This window comes from Cetorhinus maximus, chromosome 14 (assembly GCF_964194155.1).
Source record: "Cetorhinus maximus chromosome 14, sCetMax3.hap1.1, whole genome shotgun sequence".
In the NCBI taxonomy this organism is placed as follows: Eukaryota; Metazoa; Chordata; class Chondrichthyes; order Lamniformes; family Cetorhinidae; genus Cetorhinus; species Cetorhinus maximus.
In genome coordinates this window covers 99,052,069-99,076,659 of record NC_135892.1, presented here as the reverse complement: position 1 = coordinate 99,076,659, position 24,591 = coordinate 99,052,069, and the positions used below count along the sequence as shown (strand labels likewise).

The 24,591-nt window shown below is 41.5% G+C and overlaps 1 protein-coding gene and 1 pseudogene across 4 annotated transcripts in view; both read right to left on the bottom strand.

Annotated features, from left to right (window-relative positions):
- Nucleotides 1–24,591, bottom strand: part of birc6 (baculoviral IAP repeat containing 6) — a 242,055-nt gene that overhangs the window by 194,697 nt on the left and 22,767 nt on the right. For all 4 annotated transcript variants that reach the window (XM_078557316.1, XM_078557318.1, XM_078557319.1 and 1 more), the window contains exons 2-7: nucleotides 13,899–14,080; nucleotides 6,147–6,284; nucleotides 5,249–5,442; nucleotides 1,999–2,110; nucleotides 1,354–1,436; nucleotides 391–613 (exon numbers count right to left, since the gene is read on the bottom strand). In XM_078557316.1, coding sequence (XP_078413442.1) covers nucleotides 391–613; nucleotides 1,354–1,436; nucleotides 1,999–2,110; nucleotides 5,249–5,442; nucleotides 6,147–6,284; nucleotides 13,899–14,080 — 932 coding nt within the window. The remainder of the gene's footprint in view (nucleotides 1–390; nucleotides 614–1,353; nucleotides 1,437–1,998; nucleotides 2,111–5,248; nucleotides 5,443–6,146; nucleotides 6,285–13,898; nucleotides 14,081–24,591) is intronic.
- On the bottom strand, nucleotides 22,311–22,696 carry LOC144690004 (histone H2A-like; annotated as a pseudogene).

Here is a 24,591-nt window from a genome sequence, read left to right as displayed (position 1 = left end):
CTAAACTACTGAACTAATACTGGAGTAGAAGCTGATGTGACTTAAGAATGGGAAGACAGAAAAGGAAAGCATACATCTCCAGCAAGGGGAAAATGGAGCTTAGTTTAAGTGAGCTGCATTCTACTTTAGCCGTGACCTCGAAGAATTCCCCAAGATACATTCTCAAAAGCAGATTCCACAAACAGCAATGGCACACCATAAAGTATAAACCTTCCGCATGAAAACTAATCTCCTGTGCTGGGTTTGCACCCCTATGCCAGCAATCGTGATACACACTCTTTTCCACAACCAATTACATTTTTCCAGCCGTCTTGAGAAGTCCTTCAGAAGAAGGATACACGTAGTGATAATTAAAAAATCAGACATCCACCACCTAAGTAATTGCAATACCTTCATCATTTTTGATACATCCCATATACAGATTTTTCCACGCCTTGTTGATGCAGCCAGGAAATGAGGACAGCTTCCAAAGCCAACACATGCTATTCGATCAGGGACATCTACACTGGGAAATTGTGCTGGACTTGTTGCCAATGTTATTGATAGTGGCACATTTTGCGTGTGTTCACCTTTCACAAATGGGCAATTTGGAGAATGCCGTTCATGTTCTGACCTATGTCGTATAAAAAACATTCAAAATTGTCAAGACTACAGATACAGTAGGAAAAGTCTTCATAATCTCACAATCATTATTTTATGGAATTTGATTAAACTGCTGAAAAGTTAAAGGCTTGATAAAAGCATTCGATTTATTAATATTGCAGCAGTACTATTGCCTGCCCAAAAGCTATGAATTTATTGACTGTAACACTGCACATTGTAACACTGCACGTTGTAAACTGTCAATTGCAGAATTGATGTAGATTTGTGATATAGAACCATAGAACACTACAGCACAGAAAAACAGGCCATTCGGCCCTTCTAGTCTGTGCCAAAATATTATTCCGCTAGTCCCATTGACCTGCACCCAGTCTATAACCCTCCAGACTTCTCCCATCCATAAATAGATATAAATCTATTTCTTTTGTTTTATGGAAGATAAAAATCCAACCATGACAGAGTGCGCGTATTTTAGGGGCTAACACCAATAGCAAAAAATGTTCCATAAAAAGCTGCAAATGCCACTGATAATTTTACGACAACATAATGGCATAATTGAGTTAACAGCACAGAACAAACTGAAATCAGTTACTGGCTTCTGCCTCTCTCGCTTCCCCAGTATATTGTAGGGGCTCCATTACAGGGGCATCAACTCCAAACTTACTGAATAGAAAGAATTCTTTATTAATTCTGTAGTGAGTCCAGCTATCTTGAATTTATCCACTCAGTGCGTACATGGCATAGCTTACTTACCAAGGTTCATCTGTGGGCTCCCAGCACACCAAGCAAACACTACATGTAAAACACATGGCCCTGTCATCTCCAGAGGAGGCTGGCTGAATAAAAACAAAGTAAAGATTCAGTCAGCTTATTTGATAATGCTTGCTTCAGTTTCCAAAACCTTGAGACAAAATTAAAGAATGCTTTACATGTCCACTGAAGAGTGATCAAAAGCAGGAGCCCCAGTCAATTTATTTCCCTTCCACGAGTGGAAAGACACAGAGACTAACGACAGGACCTGATAACCACACTAACCATTTAACTCAGCACAAACCAGGGATGGATCAATGTGGTCTTTTGGCAAAGTCAACTTTTATTCACGATCCAATGTTGAAATGCAATGCATGTTTCTTTACACATTGTCACCATGTTACTTAGGTTTCTTCTTCACCCAAATTCTCCAATCTCCTCTCATTAAATCAAGTTAAATACGCCAGAAAGGGTGACAACAGAATAAAGTCATAGCTAACTGTTTTCTACATTATACTTTGCTTCTCCCAAATCCTCAAGTGCTTATAGTTATATAATTTAAAAAGTCTCATTATAATTCAAAAGGTATTAAAAACAACAAAAACTAGGTAATTTTACTATACCAGTAATGACTAATTAAGAACTTACTTGGTGATAGAATCCTGCCTGTGCCATCGGATCAGGCTGAGCCCATCTGTAGCCTACATGTGGCCAAGAGGTGAAGGTTTCTCGTCTGTTAGCCTCACTGTACATTAGCGACCTAAATAGAAAGCTGGAATTGTTTATACCGCAAAGTCTTAAGGGTAACTTGCACTTCATTTGGCCATTGTTTTAATGTCCATTTATGATGGACACAAACTTTTGTTACATGTTGGGGTTGAGGGCACTGGGGAAGATGATGTGCAATAATTGTAAAACTCAAGGCCACACCCATCTAGTAGTTCTCACATTCAGAAACAAATCTTTCACAAATTGGTTTGCTCTGTACCTCCCAACAACAAAGTGCCCAACCAGAATGGCCACCTGTAGGATTCCTTAGGGAGGCACCTATTTTTTTTTTTACGATTCCAGTTTCATTTGAAGAATCCCACAGCTGTGGGAAGAACGGTTTGAAAAAGAAAGTGATGGGTTGGGGAGCGTGGAAGAGAAACATCAAGAGGAGAGGGAACCAGTTTACTTTGAGAGTACTTTCTCCCACAACGATTTTTACTCAAGCTTCTATATTTGTGAATTGCAAGAGTATTCCACATCATTCTTTGGATATCATTTTCACTGTTAGATTGAGTGAACAGAGGGGGCAGATGCAATTCTAAATAGGCAGTAATAAATAATGGAACAACAACACAATTTTTGGACCTGGTGGTTATGATTGCACCAGCTACCATTTTGGACATGGCAAAAAGGCCAAAACAACGAGAGCAGGAGAGGGAGCTGAACATGAAAGCCAAACTTCTTTCAGCTTCCCTAGCCAGCAAACAAAATGAATTAATGCACAAAAACTTTATTTGCAACACAAATTCTTGCCAAGCACTTGTGACTGCACAAATAATATAAAAAGCCTGTGCATATTGGCACTTTATAAACAGTAGTCTTCAGCACTTGGGTCTGAATGGATCATTTCATCTTTGTCCTTTGGTTTCTGAGATAAAAGATGAAGTCAGTCAAGTATTTAATCCACTTTAAAAAGCAAGTTTTGATGAGATTACGAAGGATACTCGCTTAGGGGTTCTAAACATTCAATGTGCAGGTGGTGAATTAACAAAAACACACAGTATCATTTACCCACAGCGTTTCCACAATGTTGATATATGAATCCAAATTTCCATACCACCCAGCAATTTTTCCAGTGTCATCATAACATTAAAGAGCTCCAAAGTTGATTGCCAAATTGTGTTTTTAAAAAAATCAGAAGCCAATCTCAAATCTAGTTGTCCTATGTTGAGGGAAGGAGTGCAAAAACAACAAAGCAATTACTTCAATTCTCAAAAGACCAAAGGGCGATTTGACAAAATTACAAAACTATTAATAGTTGCTTCATTAAAAGCACATCTTGGCCTCCTCCAGAGGTCCCCAGCATCACAAATTCAGTCAATTCAATTCACTCCACATGATATCAAGAAACGGCTGAAGGCATTGGATGCTGCAAGGGCTACGGGCCCTGACAATATTCCGACAATAGTACTTAAGAATTCCAGAAATTGCCGCGCTCCTAGCCAAGCTCTTTAGTACAGCTACAACACTGGCATCTACCCGGCCATGTGGAAAATTGCCCAGGTGTGTTCTGTACACAAGAAGCAGGACAAATCCAACCTAGCCAGTTACTCTCGATCATCAGTAAAGCGATGGAAGGGGTCATCAACAGTGCTTTCAAGCGGCACTTGCTTAGCAAATAACTTGCTCACCGATGCTCAGTTTGGGTTCCGTCAGGGTCACTCAGCTTGTGACTTCAATCCAGCCTTAGCTCAAACATGGACAAAAGAGCTGAACTCCAGAAGTGAGGTGAGAGTGACTGCCTTTGACAGCAAGGCAGTATTTGACTAAGTGTAGCATCAAGGCACCCTAGCAAAACTGGATTCAATGGAAATCATTGCTGGTTGGAGTCATACCTGGCACAAAGGAAGATGGTTGTGGCTGTTGAGGTCAAGCATCTCAGTTCCTGGACATCACTGCAGGAATTCCTCATGATGGCACCCTAGGTCCAACCATCTTCAGCTGCTTCATCAATGACCTTCCTTCCATCATAATGTCAGAAGTGGGGATGTTTGCTGATGATTGCACAATGTTCAACACCATTCATGACTCCTCAAATACTGAAGCAGTCAATGTCCAAAGGCAGCAAGACCTGGACAATATCCAAGCTTGGGCTGACAAGTGGCAAGTAATTTTTGTGCCACACAAGTGCCGGACAATGACCATCTTCAACGAGAGAGAATCTAACCATCGTCCCTTGATTTTCAATGGCATTACCATCACTGAATCCCCCACAAACATCATCCTGGGGGTTACCATTGACCAGAAACTGAACTGGACTAGCCACATAAATACTGGACTAGCCACATAAATACTGTCGCTACAAGAGCAGGTCAGAGGCTTGGAATCCTGCAGCGAATAACTCACCTCCTGACTCCCCAAAGCCTGTCCATCATGTACAAGACACAAGTCAGGAGTGTGATGGAATACTGTCCACTTGCCTGGATGGGCGCAGCTCCCACAACACCCAAGAAGCTTGACACCATCCAGGACAAAGCAGCCCGCTTGATTAGTACCCCTTCCACAAACATTCACTCCCTCTGCCACTGACAAACAGTGGCAGCACTGCATGCCATCTACAAGGTGCATTGCAAACACTCACCAAGACTCCTTAGGAAGCACTTTCCAAGCTCATGTCCGCTACCATCCAGAAGGAGAAGGGCAGTAGATACATGGGAGCACCACCACCTGGAAGTTCCCCGCCAACTCACTCACCATCCTGACTTGGAAATATATACCCATTCCTTCACTGTTGCTGGGTCAAAATCCTGGAACTCCCTTCCTAACAATACTGTGGGTGTACCTATACCACATGGACTACAGCGGTTCAAGAAGGCTGCTCATAATCACCTTCTCAAGGGCAATTAGGGATGGGCAATAAATGCAGGCCCAGCCAGTGAAGCCCACATCCCATAAATGAATTTTTAAAAATTCTGTGGATCATGTCACAGTCTCTCAGCCTCCTTTAAGTTAAAAGAGTCACCACAGAGATCATTTATTTAAGAGCTAAGCATGATCTCCAACTGGTCAATAGTTGGATAACTGGTTAGCCAACATAGCATGTCATTAGACTTTATGATAAAAGAAGTGAAATTATGGCAAATTAAACATAATAACTTAATTCTATTCTACGCATGCTCTCACATACCTGTCCACTGAGCGGCCAGGGCCCACACCAAGTTCTGGTCGGGCACTTGGTAAGAGGTAGGATAGCCTATCCATTACAGATGAGGCTACAGACAGGGCAGAAATATTATGATTGGTCTTTTTCAACTCATTTACAATGGCATTAGCAACCGACTTCAGGATATGATGAGGAAGATGAAAAGTGACTGTTGCCCACTGTAAAAAAAAAAAGAGGTGCATTACTGCCAATCCAGGGAAATAAAAATAGCTTCATAACTTATGGCTTAGCATTTCACAAAAACATAGATTTATTGAAATCTAGATACCGAGTCCACTATCCACCATCGTTCTTGATCTCACCCAGGCAGCTGTTCAAGAGGCCATGGATGAGGGAAGAGTGACAGAAGAGGACTGATGGTCACAGGCTAGCTGCTTTCACCAAGAAAAACTAGTTAGACGGTGCTGATTTTAGGTTTGACTCAATTGCTATGGAAGGGAAGAATGCAGCAGCTCAAGAAGTTCCACCATTACAATTTCATCATGTCAAATATGAATCGACAATAAATGCAGTCTTGCTAGCATCGCACATATTGCAAGGAAAACAGGGATAGTAATAGCTACAATGCCCGAATAGCATTGCTGGTCCCCCCAATCTTGCTGCTAGAGCTGCAATAGGAGAGTGTTATTGTGGTACAGGGCAGCTGTTTCTTAAACTTCTTGTACGTTGACAACAGTGCTCAGGACATTTCATCTACTGCATCACAGGACCTTCAACTTTAATGACTAGGCTGCCTTCACAACATGTCATCAAGTTCTCAGAGCTGGCTGAAGGGACTACTTGGGAGATTTCTCCATCTACGGATCAAAGTATTTGGGTACAATGCCATCCCTGGGAGAAATTTACTGCAGTTTCTACTAACCTTTGCAACTTTGTGATTTGCTGCCGTCTCATGTGAAGTATTTTGCAGCCCTTCTTTCAACTGTGAGATAAACTGATCGTACCCTTCTATATACGATACCTCCACTTTCTCCAGACAAGCAGACAGCAATTGCTGGGCCTGTAGATGAAAAAGACACAGTACACACAAGCAAATGAGCACACGTTTCAACTAGATTCAACTTTGGCACTGTTACAAAATCAGGATTTATGCAGATCACAGGAAAAATAAATATTGTATTTCTTATTGAGCCAAGGAGCCATAAAAATACCCATACAATGATATACCAATAATCCTTAAACACAGCAGTCTGCAAACTGTTCATTACAATGTCAGCTTTAAAAAAAAGGTTCCTTTATTTAAAAAAATCCTCCCTGCAATTTCTTGCTAACGACTGAATACATTCTCTGCTTTAGTTTGCATATTTACATAGCGCCTTTAACGCAAAATAACATCCTCAAGCACTCCATATGAACATCATAAATAAAAACAACACCGAGTTACATAAGGAGATGTTAAGTCAGACTACCAAAAGCTTGGTCAAAGAGGTAGGTTTTAATGAGCATCTTACAGGCGGAAAGCAAAGTAGTAGAGAAGTGGAGAGGTGCATAGAGGCAATTCCAGAGCTTAGGGGCCTTGGCAACTGAAGGCACAGCCACCAATAATGGGGTAATTCAAATTAGGGGATGTTCAAAAGGCCAGAATTAGATATGCACAGATATCAGAGGGTTATGGGGCTGGAGAAGCTAGAGGGTTGAATAAGAGCAACATGGGGTTTGAAACAGTAACTCTGTTTCTCTCTCCATAGATGCTGCCAGATCTGCTGAGTTTTTCCAGCACTTCACCAGCATCCTCAGTATTTTGCTTTTATTTGTTTAGTTGCCAGGGAGAGGAGAGGGATGGAGTCAATGGTGAGAGAGTGGAGTTTGGAGGTGGTGCCATAAACAAAAGTTTCAGTCTTAACGGGAAGAAATTTCTGCTTGGATACGTCGGATAAGCAGTTCAATAAGTTAGCAACACCAGAGGAGCCAAGAGTGCTGGTGGTGAGGTAGAGCTGGGAGTTATAAGTGTAAATGTGAAAACAATGCTGGGTTTCAAATAATGTTGCAGAGGGACAGTATGTAGATGAGAAGTGGGAGGAGGCCAAGGATAGATACTTACGGGACCACCAGAGGTGACCATGTGGGAAGAGAAGCCATTGCAAGAGATATCTTTGGATGTTATTTGTGGCTTCGACAACAGTTGCTTTGGTACTGTGTCAGAAACCTGACTAGAGGGATTAAAACAGAGTTCAGGAGCAAAAGGCACAGATTTACCAGGTGGCAACATATTCAAGGGCTTGAGAGGAAAAGTATGTTAGAGACAAGCAATAATTTGCCAGGATAGTGGAGTCAAGTGATTATTTTTTGAGGAGAGAGGTGATGACGACAGGTTTAAAGGGGAGAGGGACAACACCTGAAGAGAGAGAACCCTTAACAATATCAGCTAACATGGAGACCAGGAGGGGAAGCTGAGTTGTCAGCAGTTAAATGGGAACAGGGTCCAGGGAGAAGGTGGGTGTCACAGACAAGAGCTCAGAGGTTATTAGGGTAGATTGGACAGAAACTAGAAAAAAAATAACAGTTTAGAGTTAGGACAGGGGGTATCCTTAGTGGAAGTTTGGTCAAGTGGGTTAGTGAAAGGAAGGGACATGGTAGAGTAGCCATTCAGATGGTTTCCATCTTAGCGACAAGGAAGCTGATGAGCTCCTCACACTTCGTGTTGAAGACAAGGTGGAGGGAACATGGGAGGGAGTTTTAAGAAAACCGCAGGAGAAAAAGGAAGCCGGGTTTTATCTTTGCATTCCGGGATGATCCTGAATAGCAAGTTTTAGCAGACGAGAGCAGGTCACCAATACTCGTTCACATGATCCAGTTAGATTTGGCAATGGATAGCCAAATCATATCGGCCATATCCTTTCAAGACTGCATTCCTTGGGCTTAAGGGAGCGGAGGTGAAGACCATACAAGGGGAATGGCCAGGTTGAGTGATAAGTAGATTTTGAATATACCTTGGGAAACACAAGTCCCAGGAAAGACGATTAAAATTAAGATGGGATATTTAAACGTGAGTTTTAGCAGACAACAACAGGTCGCAATACTGCTTTATGTGGCTCAGCCAGATCTGACCAGTGGACAACTGAATCAGTTGTCTGTCATATTGGATGCTGAAAGAGTTTACAACCTTAGTGATTCAATTCTTTTAATGGAAAACAACCATGGTATAGCCAATAAAGAAAAATAAAGTTTTGTAAAAAAAAAAGCACTTGCACATACCATTCCCTTTCCTCAACCACACCACCTCCCCAAACTCGTTTTATGCCTTAATTCTAGTAATTATAGTTCAAACCATCAACAAGTAAGAGAAAGTATTTTGACTTTCCAGGTATATAATTTAATTTTAACAACTTGGAAATATTGCCAACCTGAAATTCCTCCTAAAGCAAAATGTTAAAACTTAAACTCCCTCAGCATAAACTAGATCTGTGAAACTGCTCAACTGAAACACACAATGGATCAATTTACTGCTGTGCAAGATAGAAATGGTTTTGCTTGTCAAAACAATCTTCCAGCTAAATAAATAGTATTGCTTCAATACTAGTCAAATGTAACAACTTGCTCTCGAATAGGTACAATATTCGTAGCCAATCTTTTATACATGTAAACTGCAGGGCATTAAATTTAATTGAACATGTATAAAAATAACATTAATTGGTTCAAGGATTCCATTATTCATTCAGCTGAAAGTGTTTGCAAATTTCACTCCTTCCTTGCCTAGTGCGATTTTGATATTTTCAAATCAGTTCAGGTCACTTCCACATTCATACCCTCGCCCTCAGCACCATGCCAATCCTACTGAATATGCTGCAGGTTTCCTCGCATTGAAAGGAAATTCACTGCTGTTAGCATTTGCTGAATAAGATTGGTTAGAAAAATACATTACTGAACAATTGAGAGAAAGCAGCAACCTTTCTTGACCTCAGGAGAGCCCAAAGCACTTCATAGTCAGTGAAGTACTTTTAAATGGTAGTCACTGTTTTAACATAGGGAAATGTAGCAATCAAATTTGCGCACAACCAGATCCCACAAACAAGATAACCAGAAAAATCAGTCTTGGCAACATTAATTGAAAGATCAATATTGGCCAGGCCACCAGGAGAATGCCTCTGATCTTCTTTAACAGGGCCATTGAAGTTTGATGTCCTCATAGAGGTCGACAGCACAGAAAAAGGCCCTTCGGCCCATCGAGTCTGCGCCGGTCAAACAAGTACCTAACTATTCTAATCCCATTTTCCAGCACTTGGCCCATAGCCTTGTATGTCATGGCATCGCAAGTGCACATCCAAATTCTTAAATGTTATGAGGGTTTCTGCCTCTACCACCCTTTCAGGCAGAGTTCCAGATTCCCTCCACCCTCTGGGTGAAAAAATTCTTCTTCACATCCCCTCTAAACCTCCTGCCCCTTACCTTAAATCTATGCCCCCTGGTTATTGATCCCTCCACCAAGGAGAAAAGTTCCTTCCTGTCTACCCTATCTACGCCGCTCATAATTTTATACACTTCAGTCACGTCCCCCTCAATCTCCTCTGCTCTAGGGAAAATAACCCCAGGCTATCCAATCTCTCCTCATAACTAAAACTCTCCAGCTCAGGCAACAGCCTGGTAAATCTCCTCTGCATGCTCTCTAGTGCAATCACATCCTTCCTATAATGCGGATTCCAGAACTACATGCAATACTCTAGCTGTGGCCTAACTAGCGTTTTATATAGTTTCAGCATAACCTCCCTGCTCTTATATTCTATGCCTCGGCTGATAAAGGCAAGTGTCACATTGCCTTCTTTAACCACCTTATCTATCTGTCCCACTACCTTAAGGGACCAGTGGACATGCACACCATGGTCTCTCTGATCCTCGGTACTTCCCAGAGTCCTACCATTCATCGTGTATTCCCGTGCCTTGTTTGTCCTGCCCAAGTGCATCACCTCACATTTCTCCGGATTAAATTCCATTTGCCACTGATCAGCACATCTGACCTGCCCATCCTTCTGTAATCTAAGGCTATCCTCCTATTTGCCAGCCCACCAATTTTAGTGTAATCCACCAACTTACTGATCAACCCTCCTACATTCAAATCTAAATCGTTTATATATACCACAAACAGCAAGGGACCCAACACCGATCTCTGTGGAACCCCACTGGACACAGGCATCCAGTCACAAAACACCCTCAGCCATCACCCTCTGCTTTCTGCCACTCAGCTAATTCTGGATCCAATTTGCCAAATTGCCTTGGATCCCATGGGCTCTCACCTTCTTTATCAGTCTCCCATGCGGGGCCTTATCGAAAGCCTTGCTGAAGTCCAAATAGACTACGTCAAATGCATTGCCCTCATCTACACACCTGGTCACCTCTTCGAAAAATTCAATCAAATTGGTCAGACATGACCTCCCCTTAACAAAACCATGCTGACTGTCCTCGATTAATCCCTGCCTCTCCAAGTGTAGATTAATTCTGTCCCTCAGAATTGCTTCCAATAGTTTCCCCACCACTGAGGTTAGACTGACTGGCCTGTAGTTCCCTGGTTTATCCCTTCCTCCCTTCTTGAATAACAGCACCACATTGGCTGTCCTCCAGTCCTCTGGCACCCCTCCTGTGGCCAGAGAGGTATTGAAAATTATTGCCAGCATCCCTATCTCCTCTCTTGCCTCACTTAACAACTGGTCAGTTTAATGTCTTCTGTCAAGACGATACCCTTAACATTACAGCACTCCCTCAGTACTGCACTAAAACGAGAAAGAGCCGAAAATATGAAAGAGTAATAAGCATTTGACAAAGTTTTTTATAAAAATGAACTGGTGCAATAGGAGGCATTTTGTAATAAAGGTGCAACATTAAATAGCCCAATGACATTTGGAGGGATGAAAGCCCAAAGATCTCCTCAGCTAATAATATTTGCCACAGGGGAGTGTTATTAGGTATTGGATCATGAGATAATTCAAATCTTAATAAGAAAGGTAACAATGAATTATTTGCATTTTAACGTTTAAATAAATTTTCTTGAAATTTGAATATGAAGATCAAAAATATCTAAGATCAATATTATTGTGTAGGATGACACATAATGAATTTTGTAACTGAATAATTAATCATGATTTATCATTCTCATTCAGATTTAATGAGACCATGCCATAATGCTTAACCTACTGGAGAACATCACACATCAAGTGACTGGCATGATACCCACTGGCAGGAAAAACAGTACACAATGAACACAAGAACAAGATTGAGATTTCATGGCTATAATGTCACCTTAGAGTCAGACATATGAACAAAACACTTGGGCTTCACCCTTGTGCTTATCATTAGAATCCTTACAGAATGACTGCCTTGCAGTCATTCCTAGGTATCCAGGCCTCTTTGGATATTCTAAATTAAGCCATTAACATCCATGGCTGGGGATGAGTGGAGAGAGACAGGAAAGAGAAGCTTGCACAGTGCATCAGTCAATGACCAATTTCATTAAGCACCTACCTTAGGAATTGATGGATTACTGAAAAAATAATGACAATAAAATTGGGATAAAATCATAGCATTCACTTTTGCAGTTGGCCTTCCATATTAAATTATACAAGTATTAAGATCTATAGCCAAGTTTTAAGGAAGATTTAAGGCTGTATAATTTAGGTAATTTTGAGAATGAAAATTCCACTGCATGTTTACAGTTGATGTGGCAACAGTTCCAGAAATACCAGTTGGAGAACGGAATAATTTCTCCTTCATTTTTAAACTCACAAATAAAGAAAAAAAAGTTTACAACCATGAATTACAAGCACAATTTTTTTTTAAAAGTTGCGGGTAGGTTCTCTCCTCGTATTTGAGCGAGGATACTTTATACTTGAGATTACTCACTAATCACTCAAATGTGTGGCAAACTGGTTATAAATCACAAAAGGAAAGGCTAAAATAACAAAAGCAAAAATAGCTGGAAAAGCTCAGCAGGTCTGACAACATCTGCGGAGAGGAATACAGTTAACGTTTCAAATCTGTATGACTCTTCATCAGAACTAAAGAAAATCGAAATGTGGTGAAATATAAACTGGTTGAGGGGGGTGGGACAGGTAGAGCTGGATAGAGGGTCAGTGATAGGTGGAGGCAAAGAAGAGATTGCCAAAGATGTCATAGGCAAAAGGACAAAGGGGTGTTGACGGTGGTGATATTAGCTAAGGAATGTGCTAATGGTGACATTAAGGGTAGAAAGCAGGACGAGCAAGTGACAGATGGCCCTAATGGGGGTGGGGTAGGGGGAAGGGATCGAAATGGGCTAAAAGGTGGAGATAAAACAATGGATGGAAATAAATTTAAAAATAATAGAAACAGGTGGGAAAAGAAAAATATATACCCCACCCCGACTAGGGCCATCTGTCACTTGCTCGTCCTGCTTTCTACCCTTAATGTCACCTTTAGCACATTCCTTAGCTAATATCGCCACCGTCAACACCCCTTTGTCCTTTTGTCTAAGACATCTTTGGCAATCTCGTCTTTGCCTCCACCTATCACTGGCCCTCTACCCAGCTTCACCTGTCCCACCCCCCTTAAACAGCTTATATTTCACCTCATTTCTATTTTTCTTTAGTTCTGATGAAGAGTCATACGGACTCGAAACGTTAACTGTATTCCTCTCCACAGATGCTGTCAGACCTGCTGAGTTTTTCCAGCTATTTTTGTTTTTGTTTCAGATTTCCAGCATCCGCAGTATTTTGCTTTTATCTTACTAAAATAAAAAGTTCCTTTCAGTTCATAATGGCAAAATTTGTCGACTGGGAATGTTGAGAAATATTCCTACAGTGCTGGGGAGGGGAGAATGAAAAGTCATTTAAGATCTTTTTGCAATTACCTTTTTTTCAAATCTAGTGCACTGATTAAGTTTGTAGAAATTAAAATTTTGGATTACTCAGCTTTCACAATTGTCTATATGGTTGAAAATATGTCTTAATTTAACTATAGCCATTTCACAAACATGGTATTTTTAATGCACCAAAAGAGGTTCATGGACCATTCCTAATTCAATCTTTTTTAGTTTCTGAGAAGCAAACATTAACAGAACAAGATATAGTCAGGTCCCTACCCTGCGATACACAGAGCACCCCCATTCCCACTACATTACTGGCCATTTAGGTCTTTTAACTTTATACCATAGTCTTAATGATAATTTTTCCAAGATTTCAAGTATGCCATTAATTGTTTAGCTTTTATTCACGTTAACCATCACAGTTTAGGTTATGGCTACATAGGATGTCATTGCAGGCTGGTCTGATCAACCAAAGAGAAGGCAAATCCCAAGGCTGCTGGAGGAAGGCCCCCAGACCACCCTGTGGCATTGGCTGACCTGTGCCAGGTTATCAGTCCTGATTTGCAGCAGAAAAGTCAGGGTTCACAGAGAGCTGATACACTGCCCAAAGTGAGGCCAATTAGCTAACTCATACACAAACAGTAATATTCATCAGCTTCATATGTAGAGGTAGTTTATCCTCCTTCACACTTACCAGACACATTCTTTGCTGAGGTATAATCTTTACTAAACAAACTAAACATTTGAATTTCAGGAAAGGAAAAATAGTAGAGAGAGAAAGTACATCCTTAATGTGACCCATTTTCAGAAAATGAGATCCCATTCAGGCACAGAAAATGTTCTTACCTCTGTAACTGGCAACTCAAGCTGAACCACATCATCCTGCTTTGAAACAGGGGTCTGTAGTGCTGTATCAAGCAACAGGATGCCATTCAAGTCTTTTCTACATCCAACTGCATAGTCATCCACAAAGACAACTTTATCCACTGCTGGAAAGTACTGACACCTCACCTGACCTCCTGGCTTGGCTGAAAAAGACAACAACATTGATTCAATATCCATGAAGTGTCACTTTCACAATAAATAAAACAGTAAAATTTCAGTAGTTACCAATCCTCCATCACTGCTCTGTACATGTTGCAGGCAAATGTGCAGATCATTCCAAAAGGCGAAAATACATGAAAAGGCCATTCATTCTATGTAACTGCTTAACCCACCCACTGCCATCCTCCAATTGAGCAAATTTTCTCGATAGACAGTTCAGACATTAAACTTCCATCGTGTTGGCACAAATCTAAGGCTACATTTTCCCATCTGATAAAACTGGAGGCTGTTCAGCTCTTTTAAGCAACAGCACTATTCACATTAGAAGATCAGTTTTTCAATTGAATATAGCAACCGATTCTGGACAGCTGATCAGCATGATTCTGACAAAAAAAGTTAGTTGCGTGTAATAGCCACCTTGTATGAAGAAAGAATGGAAGCATTTTCAGTCAGGGTGCTAAAGAAATGATGAAGTTGACAAGAATAACCAATAAGAGGATCCTTGAATTGCCACAAATAAGAGAAGAAATGAGGCAGAGTAGAAGAAAAATGACTTACTGTGGAAGTCAAAAGTTGTTGGAGTTTTCACTGTCTGGAGAAGTTGACGGTTTAGGTAAAGAGAAATATGAGTGTGATGCTGGCAAGGCTGCATTTATTGCTAATGATATTCCCACAATGGTTTTAGGTTCAGAATTCCAGGGTTTTAATCCAACAATGGTGCAATAATGGCAAGATGGCATTGGAGGAGGAATTGAAGATGTTCCCATTTTCTTACTGCACTGGTCCTTCTTGGTGGTAAGTGCTTACATGGCTGAGATTCAATGCAGTGTATCATGTAAATAGGACATACCCCAGTTATTGAGTCTAGCAGGGTAGGACACAAATGTTGTTGTAGCACATAGATAAAAGCAAAAAACTGCGGATGCTGGAAATCCAAAACAAAAATAAAAATACCTGGAAAAACTCAGCCATGAGAACCATGATAGGGTCCCCGTGACCTCACTTATCACCCCACCAGCCTCCGCATTCAAAGGATAATCCTCCGCCATTTCCGCCAACTCCAGCATGATGCCACCACCAAACACATCTTCCCTTCACCCCCCCGGCGGCATTCCGCAGGGATCATTCCCTCCGGGACACCCTGGCCCACTCCTCCATCACCCCCTACACCTCAACCCCCTCCCACGCAACCACAGAAGGTGCAACACCTGCCCCTTTACTTCCCCTCTCCTCACCGTCCAAGGGCCCAAACACTCCTTTCAAGTCAAGCAGCATTTCACTTGCACTTCCCTCAATTTAGTCTACTGCATTCGTTGCTCCCAATGCGGTTTCCTCTACATTGGAGAGACCAAACGCAGGCTGGGTGACCGCTTTGCGGGACACCTCCGGTCTGTCCGCAAGCATGACCCAGACCTCCCTGTCACTTGCAATTTCAACACTCCACCCTGCTCTCATGCCCACATGTTCGTCCTTGGCCTGCTGCATTGTTCCAGTGAAGCTCAACGCAAACTGGAGGAGCAGCACCTCATCTTCCGACTAGGCACTTTACAGCCTTCCGGACTAAATATCGAGTTCAACAATTTTAGATCATGAACTCTCTCCTCCATCCCCACCCCCTTTCCGATCCCCCCCCTTTTTTTCCAATAATTTATATAGATTTTTTTTTCTTTTCCCACCTATTTCCATTATTTTTAAATGTATTTCCATCCATTGTTTTATCTCTACCTTTTAGCCTATTTCGATCCCTTCCCTTCACCCCACTAGGGCTATCTGTACCTTGCTTGTCCTGCTTTCTACCCTTAATTAGCACATTCCTTAGATAATATCACCACCTTCAACACCTCTTTGTCCTTTTGTCTATAACATCTTTTGGCTATCTCCACCTATCACTGGCCCTCTATCCAGCTCTACCCCCCCCCCACCCTTAAACCAGCTTATATTCCACCTCTTTTCTATTTCTACTTAGTTCTGTTGAAGAGTCATACAGACTCAAAATGTTAACTGTGTTCCTCTCCGCAGATGCTGCCAGGTATTTTTATTTTTGTTTTGTTGTAGCACATGTCCAGTCGAATGATGCATATTCCAACATACTCCTGACAAGCATTATGGATGAAGAATTGGCTTTGAGGGGTTGAGATGTGAATTATCCTTCACATAATACCCATTCTCTGCCCTGCTTTTCCAGCCAGTGCCGATATGGCTGGCCCAGCTCAACTTCCAGACAGTGGTGGCCGCCCAGGATTTTGCTGATGGAGACTTGGTAATTGTGGTGTCACTGAAGGTCAGGGGGAGGCAGGCAATATGGGGGCATAATCTTATAATTAAGAGTTAAAATGGGTCCTGTAGGGTAAATAAGGGAGCACTATTTAAACTAGCCTGGTAGATATCTACAATTCTCTGCCTCAATATGTTTTGGACGTTGGGAGAATAGAAATTTTCACACCCAAGATCAACAAAAGTCTCAGAGCTCACTTTTCAGGTTGGTGACCTTTCATCAGAGGATCTTCTGACAGAAGTTCATCAACCTGAAATGTTAACTCCACTTCCCTATCCACAGATGCTGCCCGACCTAAGTATTGCAGGCATTTTCTATTTTATTTCAGATTTCCAGCATCTGCAGTATTTTGCTTTTTTATCAATAGATGTCTGTCAGGTAGGGTTGTCAAAGGATATGGAGCAACAGTGGGCAGAGCTTTTTTGTTCATTCATAGTATATAAGCCAGCAAGGCCAGCATTTATTGCCCCTCCCTAACTGCCCAAGAAGCTGGTGTTGAGCTGTTGTGTTGAACCTCTACAGTGTGTGAAGATACTCCTGATACTCCTAACAGTCCTGTTAGGCAAGGAGTTCCAGGATTTGAAACCAGTGACAATGAAGAAATGGTGTTATTATTTTCAAGTCAGGATGGTGGCATTCCCAGAGACCTACTGCCCTTGTCCTTCTAGCTGGTAGAGGTCACAGGTTTGGAAGGTGCTGTCATGGCTTGGTAGGTTGCTGAAGCGTATCCTATAGGTGGTACACACTATCGCCACACTGCACTGCTGGTGGAGGCAGAGAATGTTTAAGGTGGCAGCTAGGGCTGCTTGGATTGTGTTGAGTGTTGCTGGAGCTGCACCGATCCAGGCAAGTGGGAAGTATTCCATCCTGACTTGTGCCTTGCCCTGGTGGAAAGGCTTTGGGGAGTCTAGAGGTGAGGCACGTCACAGAATATCCATCCTCTGAAGTAAAGATCAGCCATGACTGAATGGCACAACAAGCTGAATGGCCCACTCTTTTTATCTATGTACTTTACACTGAGACTTGTAAATATTTGGGATATTGTTAATTTTATCTAAATTGCAATTTCTTGGGAAATGCAGATTTCACTTTCAATCATTCTTATATTAATTACCAGAACTCAGTAAAATATTCTTTAGGTTAAGGTTAAAATAATCAAGCCCATCACTGACTTTGAGAACTCTCCAGGTCACCAAGGACACAATCCTACTGAAAGTAAGATATCAGTAGTTGCATTTTTGTGTATATTTTCTTTCAAGAGTCCAATACATATCTTAGTGCTGAAAGTCAACATGGATATGGAACTGTTAGGTTGAATGTGAAACTGAAACTTGTACCACACATCTGAAGAATTAGTTTCACAAGGGCAGCTAATCAGGAATACATAACAACCACACTGTTGTTTACATACAGCCACACCCTTTTTGCTCAGAATCAAAAAGACATTCATATTCCTGATCTTGAAGGCACAATTTCAACACAGTCCAAATAGCTGAAAGAGTGAAAACAATCAGCTTAGCTGACGTGCCTTGTACGTTGCAGTAACAGCTGTTTGTCTCAGAGGTTGATAGAAATTTTTACCCATTTAATGCTCCACTGCATTATTCCTCCCCCTCGCCCCCCAGAGAACAAAAAAATTATTGGAAGAAGCACAATTTAGTTACTGCAGGAAGAACACACTGCACTCTCTCACTCTTCCAAACAGCAAGTCATTTATCTACACACATCTTTGTAATATAATTGGAGCCTGTCAAACCAGTCAACTTCCTTCCCCCTCAGTGTTTTGAGTTGTTCTTCTCGTTTATTGGCACTTAATCAAATCACATTCCACCCAAAATATTCTACCAAACTACCACAATTCCAGCAAGAACTACTAACATACAGGTACCGTTACTGCCCCACTCTCTCAGTTGATCCTTTAAAAATAAATGTGGAAACAAGGAAACTGGGCCAACAAGTGGGTTAGACACTGGCCTGGAAACTAGGTTAAAAGCAGTCTAGATCGATGGGATTAAAATTTATCTTCTGGCTGTAAGGCTATAAAAGCCCCATGTGAAACAAGTTTGGGTAGGCACAAACCAGTTCTTGATGTGCATGGGTTTACAGCACTAAAACTAACACTATCTCAGGAGGGAGGCTCCAGGATGGCAGCAGCAAATGGAATATCTTACTTTTGCAGTAGAGGTCATGGGGCATGGTAGCAGTTTGGCCTGTTGGCTATTCCTGATCTTAGGAGCGCTTGATTCAGACACTTCCATTTTCCAAGGATGACACAATATAGCCCATTGAAATTCATTTTTTTAAATAATTCATTCATAGAATGTGGGTGTCATTGGAAGGCCAGCACTTATTGCCCATCCTTAATTATCCTCATGGTGGTGGTGGAGAATCACCTTGAACTGCTGCAGTCTGTATGGTGCAAGCACAGCTGCAGTGCTATTAGCAAGGGAGTTTCAGGTTTTTAATCTAGCAACAATAGAATGAGCACCAATATAGTTCCAAGTCAGGATGGTGGATATCTTGGAGGTAAATTTGTATGTGGTTCCCATGCACCTGGCACCCTTGTCCTTCTAGCTGATAGAGGTTGTGGGTTTGGAAGTATACCTCCCTCACCTAGAATGCTTGAAAAATATCACTGAAAACGTTGCATCAGTTTCACAGTGCAATCATCCCTGAAGCTATCGTACTGACTTGGGCTGACCGACCTCTTCTTTCCCATTTTGCAGCGGTTGCAATCACACAAACATGAAGGCAAGGATGGAAAGCAAACAAAATCAACCATACCAAAAGGACATCTATATAAAATATATATATCTTGGCTAAATATTTTAACTGTTTTTTGTCTGTGAGCAATGCCACAGGTTAAACTTAAAAGTTGCGTGTGCTTTTGTTCTATTGCAATTCTTGCAGTCCAAAGGGCATAATCATAAACAGGGATTTTCAAATTTTATTGCTATCTTGTGATATGGTTGCAATGTACATCAAGAAACAATACAAAGGGCATTTCCATGACATGTTCTAACATCAGAAAGGTAAGAGAACTAGGGCAACATTAGACACAAAAATGAACAAAGCGTCAAGTCATCATTCTGTATCCGGTGCGCTAACTTGCAACTTTTACAAATTCACGAGTTCTGATCAAAAGATGTGCAACTGGAAACTTTTCCAAAAAGGGCAATTAACAGAACAGACTTTCATCCCATTGTTAAGTATGAGAAAATACACCAGAGATGGGACCTTCTTTTACTGCACAAGGCTGGCTACTCCTTCTGAACACACAACACTCACATCATTCTACAAAAACCACAAGAGCCCATCTACTCAAAGCAAAAGTTTTGGTGAAATTTCAACACTGGCGGTGGCATAAAGCACGTGTGCTGAAAAAGCTGCCTATTATATACTCTGCAGAATTTTCCGTTCATGAACTTGGGTGGGGTGGAAAACAGGCAGCTAATCCAAAACCTCCCATTTTCTCACAGTTGAAAGTTTTATTGATCATGTGGATTTATTGCTTTACAGTAAACAACCAAATTCTTGCTCTGAACAAAATGTTTTTAAAAATAAATCCTTTTCTCAAAGGCATTGCAATTTCATTGTGTTGGTCACCCTCTAGTACCTCAATCAACTGATCATTAATACCTCAACTCATCTGACAGTGCATTATTCCCTCAGTACTGCACTGAAGTATCAACTTAGATTATATGCCCAAGACAATGGAGTGTGATGTGAACCTTCTCACTGAGAGGCAAGACTTCCCTCATCGAGCCAAAGTTGACATCTTGACTCAAGATGCTTTATACATAAATACATACAAAATATATTACACTTCGACAAGGGCACAAACTAACATTTAGACAACTGTGCGTTTATCTGAGATGCATGCCCTTGCAGTCTAGCTCAGTTTTTAGAGAAAATTAATATCAAGTATTAGCCCCTTCAAGGCACAAGAGAGAAGCTGGCTTTACTGTAGCAGTTCTTGCATAGGTGCAATGTTGCAACAAAAATTCTCTGGGTTATAACCAGCTCAAGTGTTTTCAGCCATGGCTTGGTTGGTAGCACTCTTGTTTCTGAGTCAGAAAGCTGTGGGTGCAAGTTCCATTCCAGTGCTTAATCACAAAAATCAAGGCTAACACTCCAGTGCAGTGCTGAGGGAAAGCTACACTGTCAGAAGTGGTATCTTTCAGATGAGCCATTAAACCAAGGCCCAGTCTGCCCTCTCAAAGTGCACGTAAAACATCCCATGACACTATTCAGAAAAGCTACAGGAGAGCTATCCCCAGTGCCCTGGCCAATACTTATCCCTCAATCAACATCACAAAAACAGCTTATCTGGTCATTATCACCTTACTGTTTGGGGGAGCTTGCTGTGTGCAAATTGCCTGCCACATTTCCTACATTACAACAGAGACTACACTTCAGAAGCACTTCGTAATTCAGGGCAAAATTAATTGTTACTTGAGCAAGCGAGAGTTAATTAAGGAAAGCCAGCATGGAGTTGTTAAGGGAAAATCATGTTTAACTTGAATTTTTTGATGAGGTAACAGAGAGGGTTGAGGAAGGTAAAGCTGTTGATGTGGTGTACATGGACTTCCAAAAAGGTATTGATAAAATGCAGCACAACTGACTTGTGAGCAAAGTTAGAGCTCATGGAATATAAGGGACAGTGGCAACACAAAATTGCTGATTGACAGGAAACAGTAGTGACGAACGGTTGTTTTACAGACTGGAGGAAGGTTTATAGTGGAGTTTTCCAGGGATCAGTGTTAGGACCCCTGCTCTCTCTTATTTATGTATTTATAAATTTCCCAGGCCTCGGTGTACAGGGCACAATTTCAAGATTTGCAAATAGTATTGTGAGCCATGGGGACGATAGTGTAGAACTTCAAAAGGGCAAAGATCAGTGGAATGGGTAGACAAGTGGCAGGTGAAATTTAATATAGAGAAATGTGAATTGATTCATTTTGGTCCGAAGAAGGCAGAGAGATAATATAAAATAAAGGATACAATTCTAAGAGGGGTGCCGGAGCAGAGGGGTGTGGTGCATTCTTGCATACATCATTGAAGGTGACAGGACAGGTTGAGAAAGCGGTTGTAAAGCAAACAGCATCCTGGGCTGTCAATGGAAGCATAGAATACAAAATCAAGGAAGTTATGTTTAACCTGTATAAAACACTGGTTCGGCCTCAAATGAAGCAGTGTGTCCAGTTTTGGGCACCACACTTTAGGATGTGAAGGCATTAGAAAGGACACAAAAAAATATTCACGAGAATGAATCCAGGAAGGAGGAACTTCAGTTACAAAGAAACATTGAAAAAGTTTGGACTGTTTTCCTTGGAGAAGAGAAAGTTGAGGGGAGATTTGATAGAGGTATTTAAAATCATGAGAGGTCTGGACAGAGTATGTAGGGGGGAAACCATTCCATTTGATGGAAGGATCAAGAGCCAGAGGGCACAGGTTTAAGGTAAGTGGCAAAAGAAGCAATGGCAACATGAGGAAAAAAACTCTCCTGCAGCGAATGGTTAGGATTCAGAATGCACTGTCTCAAGAGTGTGGAGGAGGCAGGGTCAATTGAGGTTTTCAAAAGGTAATTGGATCATTACCTGAAAAGCAAAAATTTGCATGACTACAGGGAAAAGGCAGGGAGTGGCACAAGGTGAAATGTTCCTTCAGAGGGCCAGCACAGGCACAAGGGGCCAAATGGTCTCCTTGTCTATTGTAACCATTCTGTGATTCTATGGAGCACTTTGGGATGTGAAAGGCACTTATAAAAATACAAGTCTTTCTTTCAAATGCTTGCTTCAATAGTCTGCGCATTGCTGCTAAACAGAAATGCAACCTCTCAGTTGCAGGCTGGATCAATTGTCCATAGAATTATCACTAGATATTCAAATTGGATCTTCTGGCATTTTGTAGATTTGATGCTTTTCTGATCTCGCCCCTCAGGCGTAAACCTTGCTGGGGTGGCCGGTTTTCTTGGGCAGCAGCACAGCCTGGATGTTGGGCAGGACCCCACCCTGAGCTATGGTGACCCCTCCCAGCAGCTTATTGAGCTCGTCGTTGCAGATGGCGAGCTGCAGGTGGCAGGGATGATGCGGGTCTTCTTGCTGTCCCGGGCCGTGTTGCTAGCCAACTCGAGGATCTCGGCCATCAAGTACTCGAGGACGGCGGCCAGGTAGACAGGGGCTCCGGCCCCAACCCGCTCAGCATAGTGACCCTTGCGCAGCAGCCGGTGGATATGGCCGACGGGGAACTGGAGCCCGGCTCTGGAGGAGCGAGTCTTCGCCTTGGCGTGCCCTTTGCCTCCGGTTTTACCGCGGCCAGACATCTTTCAGGATTAGCTCTCATTGATCTTCTGGCACTTTGTAGGTGAACTGAAAGATTTCTGTTTATTTTACTCAAGGAAATAATTGTTTTTTTAACAACCTAGATTATGTGCAATTTCAAGGCATGGTGTATATATGAGGTCCCTAAAGTTTTGTCCTTCAGAATACAGTCAAGCAATACGTAGCCAAATTATTTGGTGTCACAACAGTAGGATTTTAACTTAGGAGCTGGATAAGTAATTTTAGAGTACAGGCAGGTTTTGAGATACCAAGGCTAGATAATCTGTTGGGTTAAAATAAAAACAGTGCTGGAAATACTCAGTAGATCTGGCAGCATCTGTTGAAAGAGAAACAGTGTTACAGAAGAGCACAGCGTACAAGTCACCCTAGTGCATAAGGCAACCCCATTTTTGGCCTCAAAAATCATGTTTTTGCATATATTCAGCGTATAAGTCGATCCTCTTTTCATCAAAAGCATGCTATACTCACATTAGTAGTCAGCTTCAATTTTTCATCCCACAAGTGGATGTTTTACTTATCAGTACCTTATAACTGGGTACAAGGGATCAAGAGGCAATACAGGCTGTGTTGTAAAGATGCGCAAGAGTTTAAGATACACCCACACAGAGCAGACCTCACACAGTGAACAACAAAGATGGCGACCACGCACACACACACACTGGCACTCAGTGCACAAGTCAACCCCCATTTTAGGAGGAATTTTGGCTTCAAAGGTCAACTTACACGCCAACATAATTGGTAACATTGAGTCGAATATGACTCTTCTACAGAATAGTCGTATTCAACTCAAAACGTTAACTTTGTTTTGCTCTCCACAGAAGTTGCCAGGCATGCTGAGTATTTCCAGCACTGTTTTTATTTCAGATTTCCAGCATCTGCAGTATTTTACTTTTATAATCTGTTCAGCTTCCAGTTTTAAATAGGTGAAAGGATGGTACAGTTGTGTCTTGATGCACCCAGGACAGTACTTATACTTTTGGGTCTTGATTGTGTAAATAACATCAGATTCAAAGGCTTGAGGGCCAATTTTCTGAATAAGTCTTGTGTCTGAAATGATACCAGGAATCACAAGGCACACTTAAAAAAGAATGACATAATGTTCGCATACCATAGCTTGCAAACTGATACAAGAAAATCAGAAGAGGCCTGATGGTGAAACAAGATTGGAAGGTGGAGGAGGTGGAAGAGATGAGTTTATTTTGTTAGCAAAAGTTTACCACAGTAGTAAATTAGCAAATTACAGTACTGTACAGTAATTCTAAGCATTTGAGCAATTTGAGTACTGGTTAATAATGGTTTACTTTAGCATTGAACAGCACAGTGCAAAACTTGTTTTAAATTGATCATGTAAAGAAGCCTGGAATTTCCTGCATCTTCCAGCACGCAAAGGGATAAATATCTCTTTCATCTTGGGGCACTAAGTACTTCCCAAGAAATATTAATTTATACAAATGCTTAATACATGAATCTGGAAAGATAAGACCTAGGTTCAGATCAAGGGAAGAACAAGATTGCTGAATATTCAGCAAGTAATTTTTATATTTTTCAAATATTTTATCACTTTTCTCAAGCTGAAAACTTAACCCTGCCTTCACCTCTCCACAGATTCGATCAGGCCAGTTGTCTATTTCAAGTATTTCCTGTTGCAGTATCTATAGTATTTTGTCTTGTTGTTTATTTCACTGCCACATTTCTTCTAGGAATGCCCATCTTCTGTTCTCCTTTTCAATGTGATTTTGGCTTGTCTCTTTTACCCTGTTCACCATACTGTTCAATCATTTCCCTTAAGCCCGCTTTCACAGTCACATCTCTTCTCTCAAGAACTGTCCAGTTCAGGCTTATTCCACATAGATTCCAGCTACTCCATCACTCAAAT